Consider the following 16,321-nt stretch of genomic DNA (forward strand, 5'->3'; position numbering starts at 1 on the left):
AACTCGATTGCTTTTTAACTTTTTAGTTCATTTAACTTTTGGTTTTCACATTACAAAATGTTCAAATGATAATTCGAGATAGGGGCGGGGCCAATATCTTGGAAGTAATATCAAAACAAAAGCCCTTCTCTTGGTTAACGGCACCAGTATGGATGCTGTAAGAAAGTTTTGGGATATCGTTGGAGTTAGGAATGGATACTGGAGATGAAGCTATGGGCTGTCGAGAGAGGATGTCAAGCTCTCAGAGTCTGGGCAGAGGTGGGAGAAGTAATCAGATCTCGTACTTAAGTACAATTAGAAGTACCAGAATTTAGGAATACTCTTTTACAAGTAAGTCCTGCATTCAAAATGTTACTCAAGTTAATGTACAAAAGTATTAGCATCAAAATATACTTAAAGTACCAATATGCAGATTTCAGTATCGTATATTATATGATATGTTTTGATTAAAATTATTGTCAATTATCAAAGCTTGTAAAGGTGCAGCTAACTTTGATTTCTGCAGGGTTGCTGTGAATGTTACTCCAGGTTTAACTAAAGTCTTAATTAAGAGTTGATTATATATCACATCATTATTCCAAATCTGGCATAAAGTAACTAAAAGTATTACATATAGTGGAGTAAAAGTACTAGATTTCCTTTGAATTAGTGGGGTAGAAGTAGCAAGAAATTGAAATAAGTACAAGTCCATTAAAAGTGTACTTAAGTACATTAATTGAGTAAATCTACTTAGTTACTTTACACCACTGAGGGGGGAGAGCTTTAGAGAGCTCTCTCCTGAAAGACTGAGCGGCTCTGATAACCTCAGCTCAGGGAGGTAAAGGCACACCTTTATATGATCATTATAGTTATAAAAAAACAAGAGAATAGATGAAAAACAGGTATAAAATAATATATGACAGTCCAAAAAAGTTGTTATTAATAAACAAGAATACAGTTTAAAAGGTGGTAAAATCTTGCCTAGGGCAGCAAATTGGTCAGGGCCGGCCCTGGGCTGTGGTATGTTGTGATTATATCTCAGCTGAGGCGCATTGTTTGGCCTGACACAAGGTTGTTGAGAGTTTTGTGTGATATAACTATCAAAGTAATAAACCTTTACTTTGGGTTCATAAGAAAAACAAACACAAATGATGCCCCCTGCACACATACAATAAAACTAAAAGTAAAGATGAAATGATTATTACAGTGAAAATATTGCAAGGGTTGGGAAATGGACAAAATACAGGGCACATTCTTGAAACCACAAGGCAAAAACACAACTGAAAACAAAGACGACGTTTGGCCTGAGGGTGGCGCCAGAGGGAATACCATGTTGTTTCAAGACTTTTAACAGATTTCTCTCAGCCACTGTAGTCTTATCTCAGCTTGCCAACATTGCAAATACACCTCAAATTACATTTGAATGAAAACAAACTGTTGTTGGAGAAGAGATGATATATTTTGCTTCTAGTCATCCAAATTATAATGTCAAACATCAGTGATTTGTCAGATTGTAAAAGGGGTTCAGCAGTGTTAAACTGACAAATTCAACCATTTTATCAAACAGGCAGGAACGTTTTTTAATTCATACACACACACCTGTCTGTTCCAAAACCTCTTGAGTGTTTCGTTTTTAAACTATTGTTATGGTTGCCAAACGTTACCTTATTCCACACATCAATACACTAACAGCATTTTAAAACTGGTGTATATATAATAAAATTAGAAAATATATACATGTGATTTCAGAGTGAAACTTCGATCAGGAATGGCCAAACTAACCTTTTAAACAATTAATTTACCCCAGTCAAGGCCTAGAAGAGAACCCAAAGCCAAATGTTATTTCAATAAACATCTGTGATATTCAATATGAATCTTTCTTTAATTGCCCAGTTTTTAGGGAATCTGTACAGTATGATTACGCTTTACATTGTTGAGGTTATACATGCAATACAAGAAATGGGTACTAGGCGAACCAAAGGCGTTTCTTGGACAGAGCTTTACCGGCCGCGCCGCCCCCAAAGCACACAAACAGCTGTTCAGTGCGCCTAGTGGCAGCCGTGCATTCCACATAACATGCTAGCGCACACACCGGGCAGAGGAGGTGCAATTTAAAAGCCCCCTAACTGAATAGCCCTTGACCTGAACAAGCTCCTTAGATTCTTGGGAACAAAGGAGGGGTTCGGTCTGAGTGTCGCCCCGCTACGGTCCCCCCGGATCACTAAGCAACTTGGGTGCACTGACACTCTCTTGGCCAACGTTAAGGCAAGCAACGCTGTCTTCCATGACAGTGCTTTCAGGGAACAGAGCTCCAGAGGCTCAAATGGTTCTGTGACCAGAGCCTCGAGCACCAACGGCAGGTCCCACTGCGGGGCGGAGGCGTGCATTACTGGGCGCTGCCTCCTGAGCCCCTGTAAAAACCGTGACATAAGCGGCGGACTGAAGGCTGACCTGCCGCCAAATGCCTCATGGCAGGAAGAGATGGCTGCTGCATACACTTTAATTGTGGAATGAGCAAGCAAGCCCCCTGTCCACCAGTAACTGCAAGTACGACAGAATATAGCTCAACGTACACAACAGGGGCTCTAGACTCCCCTCTTCACACCATCGCTGGAATGCCAACCACTTTGGCCTGTAACAGGCTGTGGTGGATCCTGCTCTTGCTTCCTGGATAGTCTGAATAACCTAAGCCTAAGCCTGTCCCTCTCAAGAGCCAAGCCTGGAGAGGTTGGCCCAGAGTTGGTAACGCCCCTATTGCACCTGCCTCCTGAGACATCGCCGCCCAGAACTGAGGAGCCGCCCAGGGCTGGCCCACCATCATCTGGGTCACCTCTGCGAACCACGGCCCCAACCGGCAATCTGGGGCCACTAGGATGACTGACAGACGCTCTTGTCTCACCCTCTCCAGGAGGGGAAGAATGAGGCGTACCGGTGGAAAGGCGTAGAGCATGCTTTCTTGGAAAACCACAGGGTACAGTGGCTGTTGCGCCGGTTGGCGAACAGGTCCACCTCCGCTCTCCCGAACTGGTCCCAGATCTGCTTCACCACCTCCGGGTGAAGCACCCACTTGCCTGGCAGGGGCCCGCCTCTTAACATGAGGTCGGCCCCCCTGTTCTCAAATCCCGGGATGTGGAGGGCTCTCAGAGACAACACAATCTCTGAAGCCCACAACCATAGGTTCTCTGCTGTGGTCAACAAGGCGGCGGAGTGGACTCCGCCCTGCCTGTTGATGTACGCCACTGTGGTGCTGTTGTCCTCACCAGCACATGTTTGCCCTGTATTAAGGGTTTGAAATACTGGAGGACTAACACCACTGCCCGCAGCTCTAGAAGGTTGCTGTGCTGTGTCTCTGTCAGAGACCAGCGACCCCCTATAGCTCTCCCTAGGCAGGTCCCCCCCCAACCTGTCACGAATGCGTCTGTGAACACCATGGCGTAGGAGGTTACCCACCCCAGTGGAGTTCCCCTCCGGAGGTGCTCCGGGGACCCCCAGTAACGGAGGTTGCCCTCCACTGAGGGGGGGATGGTCACCAGGCGTCGTTTGTGCCTCTTGGGATCTAAACGAAGGCTGGCAAACCACCTCTGCAGGCGGTGCATATGCAGCAAGCCGTTACCCCCTGTCGCAGTCTGCAAACTGCCCGAAGCAAGGATGCCTGTCTGCTCTCTGACAGGGTGGCGCGTAGACTGCCTGCATTGAGCAACATCCCCAGATACTGCACCTGCTGGTGAGGTATGGGGGAGCTCTTCTTCCAATTGGCCGCGAAACCCAACTTGGTTAGGTGTAAGATCAATTGGGCTGTGTGAAACATTGCCCATTCCCTGGACCTGGCCATGACTATGAGGTCTTCTAGATAAAAGAACACCCTCATGCCACGGTCGCGCAGCGGCTGCAGCGCTGTGGCCACACATTTGCTGAATGTGCGTGGGGATAGGGAGTAGCCGAACAGTAGCCTGTTGTACTCGTAGGCTACCCCCTGGAAGGCAAAACGCAAATACTTTCTGTGCTTTTGAGCAATTTTGACATGAAAGTAAGTGTCCTTCAGGTCGATGGTTGTGAACCAATCGCCTGGCTGCACCAGTCCCAGCAACTGTTTTACAGTGAACATATGGAATTTTCTGTGTGCAATGTGGAGATTCAGGCTGCGAAGATCCAGAATGGGCCGGAATTCTCCTGTCTTCTTGGGAGCCAGGAAGTGCAGGGAATAGTGCCCTTCCTCTCTGTCCTGAGAGCGCACAGCAGACACTGCCTGTTTTTGTAACAGGGCCTGAATCTCTGCCGAGAGGAAACCCCTCGGGATGATAGATTTGCCTCTTTTATGCCTGTGAACGGAGGAGGGATGCTGCAAAACTGGAGTGAATAACCCAGTCTCAGCGTCCTGTCCATCCACTCTCTTAATACACAGCTGCGCTTCCATCCCCCATAACACTGTGTTAGGGGATGTGCGATCAGCTGCGGGGCCCCAGTTACAAAACTGTGGTACTCCCTGACGACCCGTTCCGCCGCAAAACTCCCCAAAGAAAATGAAAAGAGCCATTCTCCCTCCAAAAAGTCCCATTAAACATGCACATCTTCCTTCAAGCAATCATCTGCATTTTTGCTTAATCCTTTCAGTCAATGGGCTCTTCCTGGGCCTCATCAACATCCAACTCTGAGTCTTCCTCTTCAGTGTCACTGTCCAGCCTTTTTGAGGATGGCTCTGTGTCAGGCTCAAAGATCCCTAGGTTTGCCCTAATGCCAACCAGTTTTTCCACTCTTAAATTTGCATGTGATGGAGGAATGCACAGCGCCTGTAGGGGGTGTGGTCTCAATAGCCATGCAGTAAGCTATGGCATGGATATTCAAGTGTACTTGAATGGCATCTGTTTGTTTTAGTTAAGATTATGCTAAAATATACTTACCCCAACTATATTTAAGTTCCCTATGAGTGCTGTTGCTGACCCACGGACGGCTGAGTCACTAGAGCTGGAACTACTTCTTCCTTAGGTGGAAGCTCATCTGGTCTCCCGTTGGGGTGATGAGGCGTTATATAGTCGCCAGGCAGTAACTCTCCACTTACTGGGTCAGGCCATGGTGGTGGTGCAGGCCAATCATCCTCATCCTCACTATCAGGTTCGCCTACAAACGGTGCCGGTGGCTGCATCACCTTTAACTCTGGCTTGTTGCTATGTAGTGATGGGGTCTGAAGGTTACGGACAGTATCCACCAACTGTCTCATCTGCTCGCAGTGCTTTGAGCTCATCTATATCTGATGACATACGTCGCTGTGTCTGCTGAAGTAGAAACCTTTCTTGACGAATATTCTCTAGCTCTACTCTGTCATCCTCACGCGGAGATCTGTGGTGCAGCGATGTAGGCAGGTGAGTAGAGTATTCTCGAAACCGATCCCTCGGCTCTCTCTCTGGAAACAGCTGCTGGCTGCCAGCCCTATAGCTAAAGTCCATCTCCTGGAAATTAGCATCATGCCTGTTGAGATGCCTTGGTGGGGGAGAGACATTGGGGGAGGTGAGGGGGGTCATCCTGGCCTTACCCTCCAGACGAGAAGTATCTTCTTCCTGTTGGTATCTCTGACTAATGTATCCTATGATCCACATCATAGTCTGCATATCGCGTTGGAAGGCGGGTTTGCCTTCTAGGGCGTGCACCATAGGCCTCATACCCTGGTAATGGTATGGTTTGACGTAAACCTTGTGAATTCCGGCTCGAAGGACCATCAATGTAGTGGAGAGTTAGAGATAACTCAGTGTTGGCACTAGTTTTGTGTCTATCACTAGGTTCACCCAGGTGTGTCGGCCAGAATACCACTTAAGGCCAAAGGTCCAGAATAGAGGAAATGAGGAGCTTAGATGAGGCGTGACTTCTTTACTGATTTAGGCAGACATACAGTTATGTGTGTGTGCTTTTTCCTATAAGGGAAATAAACAAAATACAATCAATATAAGATAACTCATGCACACATAAATAATATACATAATATTGCCAAACCCTATAGAAATAATAATCTAAACAAGCTATAATACAACACGTCTCCCTTCTCTTATAATCATAAACACATTAACATATAATTTCAAACACTCTTTACCAGGCACACACAGAGATTCAAAGTTAAGCTGTAGATTTTGCACTAACATCTGTAGAATAGTCAGTAGCGTCTGGAGCATGAAAGCAACCCTGTGATCCTCCATTGTTGTTGCTGTTGGCGAAACACATCAGCAATGACGCGGGGTGAGCAGCAGAGGTTGGGAAATGCGGGGCTATGGCGTCATCGTTATCAGGAAATGATCGTATAGGACGTACATCCATGGTTTGGCCCCGTTTGGCCCCCCAGAGAGTTTCGTCCGCAGATCCACCCACCTTGGGACCCGTTATCGTTTGAGGGCTTCATTTCCGCGGTTCCATTACGGCCTCGTGTGGACGACACCAACGCGTTTTCAGCTCAGGCTTGAAGCTGGAGCCTGAAAAGTACCGGTTTTCCCTGTTCACACCGCAGCGGCGCCCCCTCTTCACTTCCAGCTCCAAAAAATTGTCGGTCTAGAGGCAAGAGCTTCGGAGCTAAGAGGCGGCTTCGCTTACGTTGAGGCGTGAAGGAAACTAAACCCACCTCCCCTGAACATGGGTCGACTGAAGAGTCTCGTCATGCCTGCCTACAAGCAGTAGTGCTGAGCAAAGTGACTAGAAGGCAACCACACATTTATAAAAACAAACACACTTTATAAAGTCAGGCAACACTAACCAGGCTTCGTGTGATTCCGTTTATTTGTACCTTACTTTGACCATCCGTTCGCTGTCATTGATCATTGTGGAAAGAGGCGGACGTTTTGTTTTGTATTATAGCAGCTATCGGATGGAATCAATACATGGGCTGCACAGGTTGTCGTGTCCGACTATCACAAGTAGAATCATAATGCAAAATACGCCAGTAAAATGTGCCTGTAGAAAACGGCTTATGCCACAATAGGATAGCAATAGCAAGTAGTCAGTTTACCTTTGGTTGCTATGCTAACATCACCCATTTTATACCAGAGACACTTTAATAACAGCGTTGTGATGCCAAACAGCGTCAATTTAGAGTCACAAACATACTTAAGGGGAATTGGGGATATGTATCAGCTGCTTGTGTGACAGTCAGACAGTGAATACTTTAGAGAGGCCGCTCTAAAGTATTAGCTAACCCGGAGCTAACGGGAGAATAAACTCCCGTGGAAGAGCAGCCAGCACTGCAGCGGTCGGTAAATGCTGCTGAAACACATTAATAAACAATGAACCACGGCACTCTGGCAAATCAGCGATGTAAACGGTGACGTCATGACGCAGCAGCGGCTGCACCACACCAGTCGGGCTCTGGGCGGTGTGAACAGAGCGGGAGCAGAAAAGGGAAACCGGAGCTGAACCAGAAAAGCTCTAGCTCGGAGCTAGAAAGGGAAAAGCGCTGGTGTGAAAGCCGCATCTGTGTAAACGTGGCCTTAGTTGGAGGGAGTTAATGCTCATCCAGTGGTGTATGTGTTCCAAGCATCTTGAGACTTTTGAAGGACAATTTTGAGGAACTTGTATTTTATTTCTATACTACTTTGTACTTCTTATACTACACTACAATTCAGAGGTTAACTGTGCACTTTTACTGTACTACATTTATTTTGTTTACATTTACTTTACAAATTTGGATTAATGATATGAAATATAATCAATCCTTAAAAAAAACTTCAGTTACACCTGGAGTAAATTCACAATACCCTGTAGTATACAAAGTCATTCAAACTAGCTGCACCTTTACCAGATTTGATAATACTTTAATAGAACAATAATTAAAATCAAACATATAACATATTATTCTGAAATGGATCAACTTGCATGTTACTTTTGGTACTTTAAGTATATTTTGATGCCAATACTTTTCCACTTTTACTTGAGTAACCTTTTGAATGCAGGACTTTTACTTGTAACAGAGTATTCCTACACTCTGTTACTTCTACTTTTACTCAAATATAAGATCTGAGTACTTCTTCCACCTCTGGCAATATGCAGCAGAATTATATAAGGTGCAGCATCCACAGCAGCCAGCAGGGGTCAGGAGCAGCTTTAAGTGTGTTGTATGCAGCCGAGGAGAAGCTGATGGAGTCCTGCATGTCCTCCCCTGAAACAATATATAGTTAATAACATGAAACTTGAAATCTTGTTAGGTGTTTTTATACAATGAAGATGTCTTCAATAAAAACAATAATACACCGATTAATTCTGTAACCCAAAGAAATGAAATAAGAAAATGAAATTAGACTTTTCATGGATGTACATATTTATTTTTTATTCTATAGAAACTGCAGCATTAGACAAGTGCTGAAGCTGTAAACCATATTGCGCGCACACACACACACACACACACACACACACACACACACACACACACACACACACACACACACACACACACACACACACACACACACACACACACACACACACACACACACACACACACACACACACACACACACACACACACACACACACACACACACACACACACAATGCTGAACACTGGTGCAGGGAGATGAGGCAGTAAAACACTGAGGCAGGAGTCACACAGTCAATCAAAAAAAGAAGGGAGGGGGTGCTAATTTACCAAAAGTGCACCATGACACTTTACAGACAGAACTCCTAAAAATGGATAGAAAATATCAATAATTCCAACATTAAGTACATTCTCTAGATTAAGACCCATAAATATGCGCTTGAGAGTTCAAACTACAGTATGTCCAGAGGTCCATGCGTCCACAATATACACACATGACAATAAATATTGGACACACAGCACAGTATCAATGTGGATATTTGTTTTTCTTTGAACATTTTCAGGGGTGCAGCAAGACACGGAGCATTCATAAAGCAGCTGAGGAAAGGCCTTCACAACCTGTACCTGTCTTGTTATCGGTTTATATTAACGGATCACCTTGGTTACTCCTTTTCTGGCTGCTAAAGCGAAGACTCAATGTTTTGGGGGAATGTGTGAAGAAGCACCGGTGACCTTGTCCTCCAGGCTTCAACCTGACTCACAGTAGAAAGAAAGGGAAAAATAGGGAGAGAAAACACTCTCAACACTAATTGTTAACCTTTGACCAGAGTGCAGAGAAATAGGGAGATAGAGGAAGAATGTGTGAAAAAGAGGGGTGTAGAAATGGAGGAGTGAGGGTACTGTGTTACTATGTAAGTGAAAAAACAAACCTAGACAGGACCTAGTTTTGGCAACGTTGCTTCCTGTTGCTAAGTAACGGTCTCCAAGGGCAGAGGAAGCGCCTCTTTGAGGTTGTTCGGCTCCAAAATGAACAATTTTCCGCCCATCCCACCACCTCCTCCTCTACCCTTTTCTGAAGCCGGTTTATCCTTAATAGGCCACAAGCAGCAAGCTAAATGAAAGAAAAGTCCATTGCACTATATGGGAATCATGAGCTTCACTGTCCAAAGTTCTCTTTTGCACTAGCCATAATATCACCTTACTAACAATTTGAGTGATGGGGCAGCGTAGGATAACTTAAGAGTAAATAAAATCATCAGTGGTTCAAAATTTAGAACAAAACAGAAGGGATAATTAAAGTTTTGTTTTAAATGTTTTAAAATCCCCACACTGTGCTCTATCACCTCATTAAAATTCCACTCATTAAATATTCAGCGCTTCAGACCCAGATATTGCCTCATCTGTTTCATACTGCTGCCCATGCACCTCCGTGCAATGAGTGAATCTACGTGAAACTGCGGTTAGTGTCACTCAAAAGCATTTACAGGTGCTTTTATCTTTCCATGTTTTGCCAAGTATCTGCTGAAATGAAAAGCCCTCTGGTCTTCTAATGTTCTTGATTTGAAGCAGATGCTAACGACACATTTACCACAGTCCATGTGTCTGCTGAGCAGTGTAATTGCATCTCCATGGAGAAGGAGGAGCTGTATGGACATGGGTAAACCTCCAGCCAGCACAAAGTGAAAGAATATCCTTGAAAAAACTAAGCTAATGTTATGAGTCCCTGTTGAGCGTTTCACCCTCGGAGCGGCTAAATATATAGTTCATTTAATCTTAGCATGGGATCCAAGCTGAGTTAAACAAACTCTGTCTATTGTGAGATAATCCTTAAACAGATGCCAAAACCTGTGTCTGGGTAATGAAACACTGGTCGCCACAGGCCTAAATTATATAACGTACAAGGAGAGATATGAGCAAATGAAATATATTAGATATTTAATGTAATAAAAGCAGAATTCAGAGTCCTTAAAATGTCTACAGCTTGGTAAAAAACAGCTTTAACACTGGAAAACAATTTCTGAGCATCAAACACACTTCTCTGCATTAACCCTGCGCAATTTGACACAACATTTCTCTCTAAAATGATAGCAGAATTAAGTATTCTGAACAGTGACCTGTGGCATGGCTATTTTTCTATTTAGTTTTCAAAGACAAGACCAAGTTAACATTTTATTTTACAAGTCTGTAAATTCCTATTATTTCCAACAGTTTACGAAAAGAGCAGAGCTTTTGTTCTACTGTTATGCATTGGGAAAATAAAGTAACTCATTATAAAAAGCATGGTAGTGGTGAAGCTGCCAGACACCAACAATGAACCCTCTGTTGTCTTGTGTAACGCTGAAAATGGTATGATCCACACTGGACTAAACCAAACATAGGGGTAAAGGGGGATTCAGGGAACGGACTTGTCTTTTTGTGAAATTGGGCCCCTCACCTGAGATTCCCTATACATATATCAGTTCAACAGTGAAAATAATTTAAATGCACATTATCATAAGAGGCTATTACATCAAATCACACAGAAACAAATTATGTTTACAGGCCTGAAGAGGGAAAGAAAACAACCTTGTTTTGAATAAATGTAAAAAGATTGGACGCTGGACCAATTATTATTCATTTTTTTCCTATACAGTGTGTGCATAGTGCCTGAACAGTGGACAAAAAGTAATGATTAAATCAAAAGAGGGAATTCCAGTGTGTAGGTTCAAATCATTAATATTATGAAAACTGTAATCAGGCAAAGGGGGAAAGTCTATATGCAGATTTGATAAAATGCTTACTACGCAATAATCTAACTCGAGTTATCTTACAGAGTGATAGCTTATCAGTGTTGGACCTTAAGTGTGTAACTTTAGTGAGTGTTAACAAAAACAGGGGTCAAACATTACTGTTAGAGACTATATTACTGTGACAGTGTATGATTTATGACGCAGCTAAAAGCAAAAAAACAAAACATTTTACAACAAAGTTAAAAGAAAATAATTTTGGTCAATAATTAATAAGAAGCTGAGTGATATAAGGCCTCGTTCTGCTGTTAATCTCCCATACACAAGCAAATAATAAATAGCTTAACACTCGTCGAAACATGTTTCATTTCCTTGGTTTTCACAAATAAAATACATACAGTACTTGTTTATTTCTTTAGGCAAACACATATTGTTGCATATGTACATTTTCAGTAGTCGTTACATAGATAGTATTTCAGCAGAGGTTGGAAAACCACACGGGAACAGAGAGTGCATAAAAAAAAAATCAATCTTTTGGCTTGTAGGTCTGTGCTGTTCTCTCACCTGTATTGAGTGATTCCAAACCTTAAGTCAAGCTGGATTTGCAAATACTTTCCGATGGTGGGTTCTAGAATCCCTTTATATTGAATGACTGTTGATAATTGGTCCCACTCTTGCTCTTTTTCTTCTTCTTTGGCTCTTCGCTAAAATAGTCCACTAATTGAATCCACCAAAGTTGTGAAGACTGGCTGCAATCATGTATTGGTTTTTTACTACATCACCACATTTTCTTTGTTCAAAAGCTAAAACTAGTCCCAAACAAATGCTCTATTCCCTCATGTTTGGCTAACTTGAGCAAAAAATGCTGAGCTATTATTTCATTTTTAAGAAAGCCCAAAATCATTCTCATTTAGCTGAGTTTTTCCTGATTATGGCTAATTTTAGGTGTCAATTTCTTAAAAGAAGAGTACCATGGGTGTATCGGGCCTATTGGTGAAGAAAACAGCCGTCGGCCATGGCTGAAAACACGTTTTACGAGAGCATTGAGAGTGAACCAGAACAGCGTTTGTGGGCCAAAAAAAACAAATAATGAAAATAATGATGTGCTATGTGGAGTTCATGGGAACTGAAGAGTAAGTAAATAATAATCTGTGGATCATTACTATGAGTGACACCTTTCACAAGGAACATAATCATCTGTTTACATCAATCAGTGCTACAGACATGGGAACAGAGAATAACACCAGCCTTTGCACTCAACACTACTTTTTAAAGAAATGTGTCGGTCCAAACTGAACTTGCATACTGATGCATGATGCAAACTGACAAACCTGCATCTCACTGTGCGTGTCAGAGAAGCTTTATGAGGCGTGGTAGCTTAATGCAAATGTGAGCCTTTGCATTACAACATTGGGATAAACCACCCATATTGCTCAGCATTTACTCGCAACCTAGTGCAAGATAGATTTTTATTAAGGCTCGGTAGACATATGCACACACAACACAAGCTTAGTGTATTTCCTGGCCATGCTTAATTACGACAGAAATTGCATTAAATAAATAAGAAAATAAGAACCGCACTATAACTGCATAAAGGCCAACCATTAACCCTTTGCTCCAGGTGGAAGTTTAAGTATTTCTACCACAGACTGCAGCCTGGAAAAATTGCATACATTAACCAGAAGGTAGACCCCTTAGAAAAACCCAGCAGCCAAACTATTGATTTATTTTCTCTCTTGTTCCACACGCAAAGAGGAAGCATACAGAGCAGTCCGAGGCTATCAAGCATGATTATTTTTTAAAACATTCACTTGGTAAAACTAGCAAGTACTAGAGACTACAGCGACAATACAGCAGCACAGTTTTAAGCTAAGGGACTATCGTTCTTCCTTGGCTGTCCCTATTTTAGACCCACAGTGTAAGGTGTTGTCTTCCAGACCCAGTCATAAGAAGAGAAGCAGGGAAGAAAGGAGCAATACCCTTATGGTCAAGCAGGATACAGTAGCATTAGTTTCACTGCCTGCTCTGCCTCGAAAGTATATCTTATTGTTGTATGAATCAGTTTGATTTACGAGTGTATCTCCCATTAACGATTTAAGACTTCTGTCAAAAGGAAAACAGGAAAGGCTTCCTTATAAATAAAAGTTTAATTATTGATCACATTGCTTTTCTTCTAATGCTGAGGCAGGGTTTCAGGAAACCATAGCTCTCTGTATCATACCTCTCTGTTTGTAGCAGTAGGAATACACATTGGACGGTTTTAAAAAGAGTGGTGATTTTAACAACTGTACCCAGAAGATTAATAAATAAAGTTCCAAAACAACACTAAGCCTTTGAGCTGCCACCTCCAGTTAAGGTAAACACAGGCCATCGTCAGCCAATCAGCCGGATGCTAACAGTAGAGGGACATCCTACTCCGACGCATGGCCTCGCTGATCAGATAGGCCGGGCTGATTTCTGGCTCCTCCTTCATCACCACAATGTTCTGCCACTCTCCACTCTGGTTGGATTTCTTGATGGTATCAACCACGCAAAGAGCATAAAGACAATCCTCAAATGTAGCAGCCATTGTCAGAGGCCTCCCGTCCCATGTCCGCCTGTCGTCCTGGTCCTGAAAGGCCTCCCGCACGGCCTGGATCATGCGGATTGTTCCAATGAGATACGGGGACGGAATGTCAATGAAGGCCTTCTCCGGTAAGGAAGAATTCTCAACAGGTGTATTGTCTTTGAGCAGGAGTTCAGGACCCCCACCGTTTCCTCCGCTGCTGTTCTTCTGTCCGTACAGGTCTGTCCCGGTGACTGTAAGCCTTCCCACCGTACCTACGACGATAACCTCCTGCCGGAATTCTCCGGGAACGTTGAAGTTCAGCGTGACGGTGCAGCAGGCGCCACCCTCCAGCGCCATCTGGAACGTGCAGAAGTCGTCGCTGGTAATCTGACGGATGCCCCGGATGTGGTCCGTCTGTTTGACGAAGGTCTTGAGGAAGCCGTGGACTTTTGCTGCGCGCTGACCAGTCAGAAACCCTAGCAAGTCAATGATGTAACTACCCACGGAATGCAGACCTCCGCCTCCCATCAGGTCATCGCAGCTCCAGTTGTATTTCTTTCCTAGGAGACTGCCACTGTGGACCTGTAGGGCAAGAGGAACACTTGTGAAGATTTGATACCACATTAGGTCTTTCTTTCGTGAAGGTAGTCAGGATAACAAATAAATAAAACGAAGGAAACAGTTGGGAAGAGACCAACTAACCCTAACCCTAACCCTAACCCTAACTCTAACCCTAACCCTAACCTTAACCTAAGACATATTACCTGCCAATTCTGTGGGCACAACTCAAACTATACACAAACAATAGTAACATATTGTTGTCATTATAATAAAAGGCAAATAAACATTTATAGATTTTGTCGTACCTGGGCCTCACAGACCAGAAGCTCTCCGATGTACCCCTCTTCTAACAGCTCCTTCATTCGAACGAAAGCGGGCAGAAAACGTAACACATTTCCCATAATGCTCAGCAACTTGGGGTAGTACTGGGCCGCTGACATCATTCGGAAGGCATCCAGAGGCGTTGCTGTCCGGTCGCAGATGACGTTCTTCCCAATACCTTATAAAAGAGAGGAGAGACAGGAATGAGCTTTTCGGTTTTGCTGTGGAATGTCATTGCTTTGACGGGACTGTTTTCAACTATAGAGGTATGGAACAAAAAAACAAAAGAGATTGAAGCTATGTGGTCAATTTGTTCTACACCACTAGCAGACATAATATCCTCTTGGGCATGAAAACATCCCCTGAAGAAACAATGTAGAGCTGCAAAAAGTGGAAACTCCCAGAACAGATGACTCAAGAATTCCTAAACTTTCTGGGATTTCTCATCTGAGTCATGGCGAAGGAGGGTTCAAATACAATGTGTACTATATATATTATTATAAAACCTGTTCAGATTAAGTGTAATTGTACTGCTACCATGCTAAAATGAGCAGATGTATAACCTATATTCACAATCAACAGAATTTGTAATATCGCCTAGGGTCCAACTCTGGATAATTTAATACAATTTAGGGGCTTTAATTTTGGAAGACATGCAAGATATTGCAGTCACAACTGCGGTGTATGGTGCAACTGCATAGCTCATAGAGCTTCAGACAGGCTTTGCTGGTACTGCCAGAAGGGATAAAAGCTTGATATAAAAAGATGAGCCCAGAAGCAAAGAAGCGACGTATAGAAGGAAGGAGATAAAGAGCCTGTAGAAACAGAATGAAACCTAATTAAAATCACTTTAGGCACATTAAACGGTCCGTTGGTGCCAGCAACACCCAAACAAGACAGCGTTAAGAGGTGCAGGGAAAAGAGACAGACAGAAACAGATTGTCTTTTTTATTATTACTTTTTACTGGACAGTCGACTGGAAGGAGACAGACGGGAGCCAGTGGAATACAGAATACATAATTAACTGCTTTTAAACCTGATCCTCCAATGTCACAGGAAGATAATCTGTTTCTTAGGATAAGGTCTGCAACTAGGAATCCTTTTCATTTCTGAGTGATAAATCTGATGATTATTATTTCAATTAACTGATAAATCATTGAAGCACTTGATTTGTCCTGAAACTTCCAAATATCTGTTCCTTTTTCCAAAAAAGTGACAAAGCAGAATGTGGGAGTGAAATGAAAGGCACGGCAAAATACTCCTATAGTAGCAACAGCAGACAACAGTCATAAAGTTAGCTAACTGTCACAGTAATGGCTAATAAGCAGCAACATGCCAATATAAGCTAACAATAGCCTATCCCTGCGTTTGAGCCTGCCCACAGCAGATAGTTTGAATTGTTTTGATTAAACGCGGTTTCAAAGTATGACTGTTTGTCAAATGTACAATTTACTCTCCCACGGCCGAAAAAAGTGCAAAGTAAACCAAACATTAGCTAACACATAGTTTAGCATGTAAAAGACTTAATGAAACAAGAGTGCATTTTATAGCTTTCAGCTACAAATCAGTAAGTAAAGTCTGAAAACACTGGGCTAAAAGGAAGAGATATCTGTTAATCTTCCAGCTGTGTCAGACGATTACTACATCTATAGAATTGTATTTGACCAATGATACGCCTTAATACTCTTCTACAACCCAGTCTCACGGCATTACGTGTTATAGTCACAACATTTAATCTATTGATTCGTGTTCACCAATACAATTTTCCCCTTCATTTCGTGTCACACAGAACGATTTTAAAAGCGATGTATTTCTATTGGTAGTGTGTTTCGTGCCTGCAACACGTCTTTTTGTCCGGTCGGGTCTTGGAAGAGCGGAAGCTGTGTGGTTCATAAAAACATG

At 43.0% G+C, this 16,321-nt stretch overlaps 1 protein-coding gene across 1 annotated transcript in view; it reads right to left on the reverse strand.

Annotated features, from left to right (window-relative positions):
* Window positions 1-10,419: 10,419 nt before the first annotated feature.
* The window catches only part of gfod1 (glucose-fructose oxidoreductase domain containing 1), a 30,366-nt gene continuing 24,464 nt past the window's right edge, over window positions 10,420-16,321 (reverse strand). The window contains exons 2-3 of the mRNA XM_079661417.1: window positions 14,404-14,597; window positions 10,420-14,119 (exon numbers count right to left, since the gene is read on the reverse strand). Coding sequence (XP_079517543.1) covers window positions 13,382-14,119; window positions 14,404-14,597 — 932 coding nt within the window. The 3' untranslated portion in view covers window positions 10,420-13,381. The remainder of the gene's footprint in view (window positions 14,120-14,403; window positions 14,598-16,321) is intronic.

Source organism: Notothenia rossii, assembly GCF_949606895.1.
Source record: "Notothenia rossii genome assembly, chromosome: 12".
In the NCBI taxonomy this organism is placed as follows: domain Eukaryota; kingdom Metazoa; phylum Chordata; class Actinopteri; order Perciformes; family Nototheniidae; genus Notothenia; species Notothenia rossii.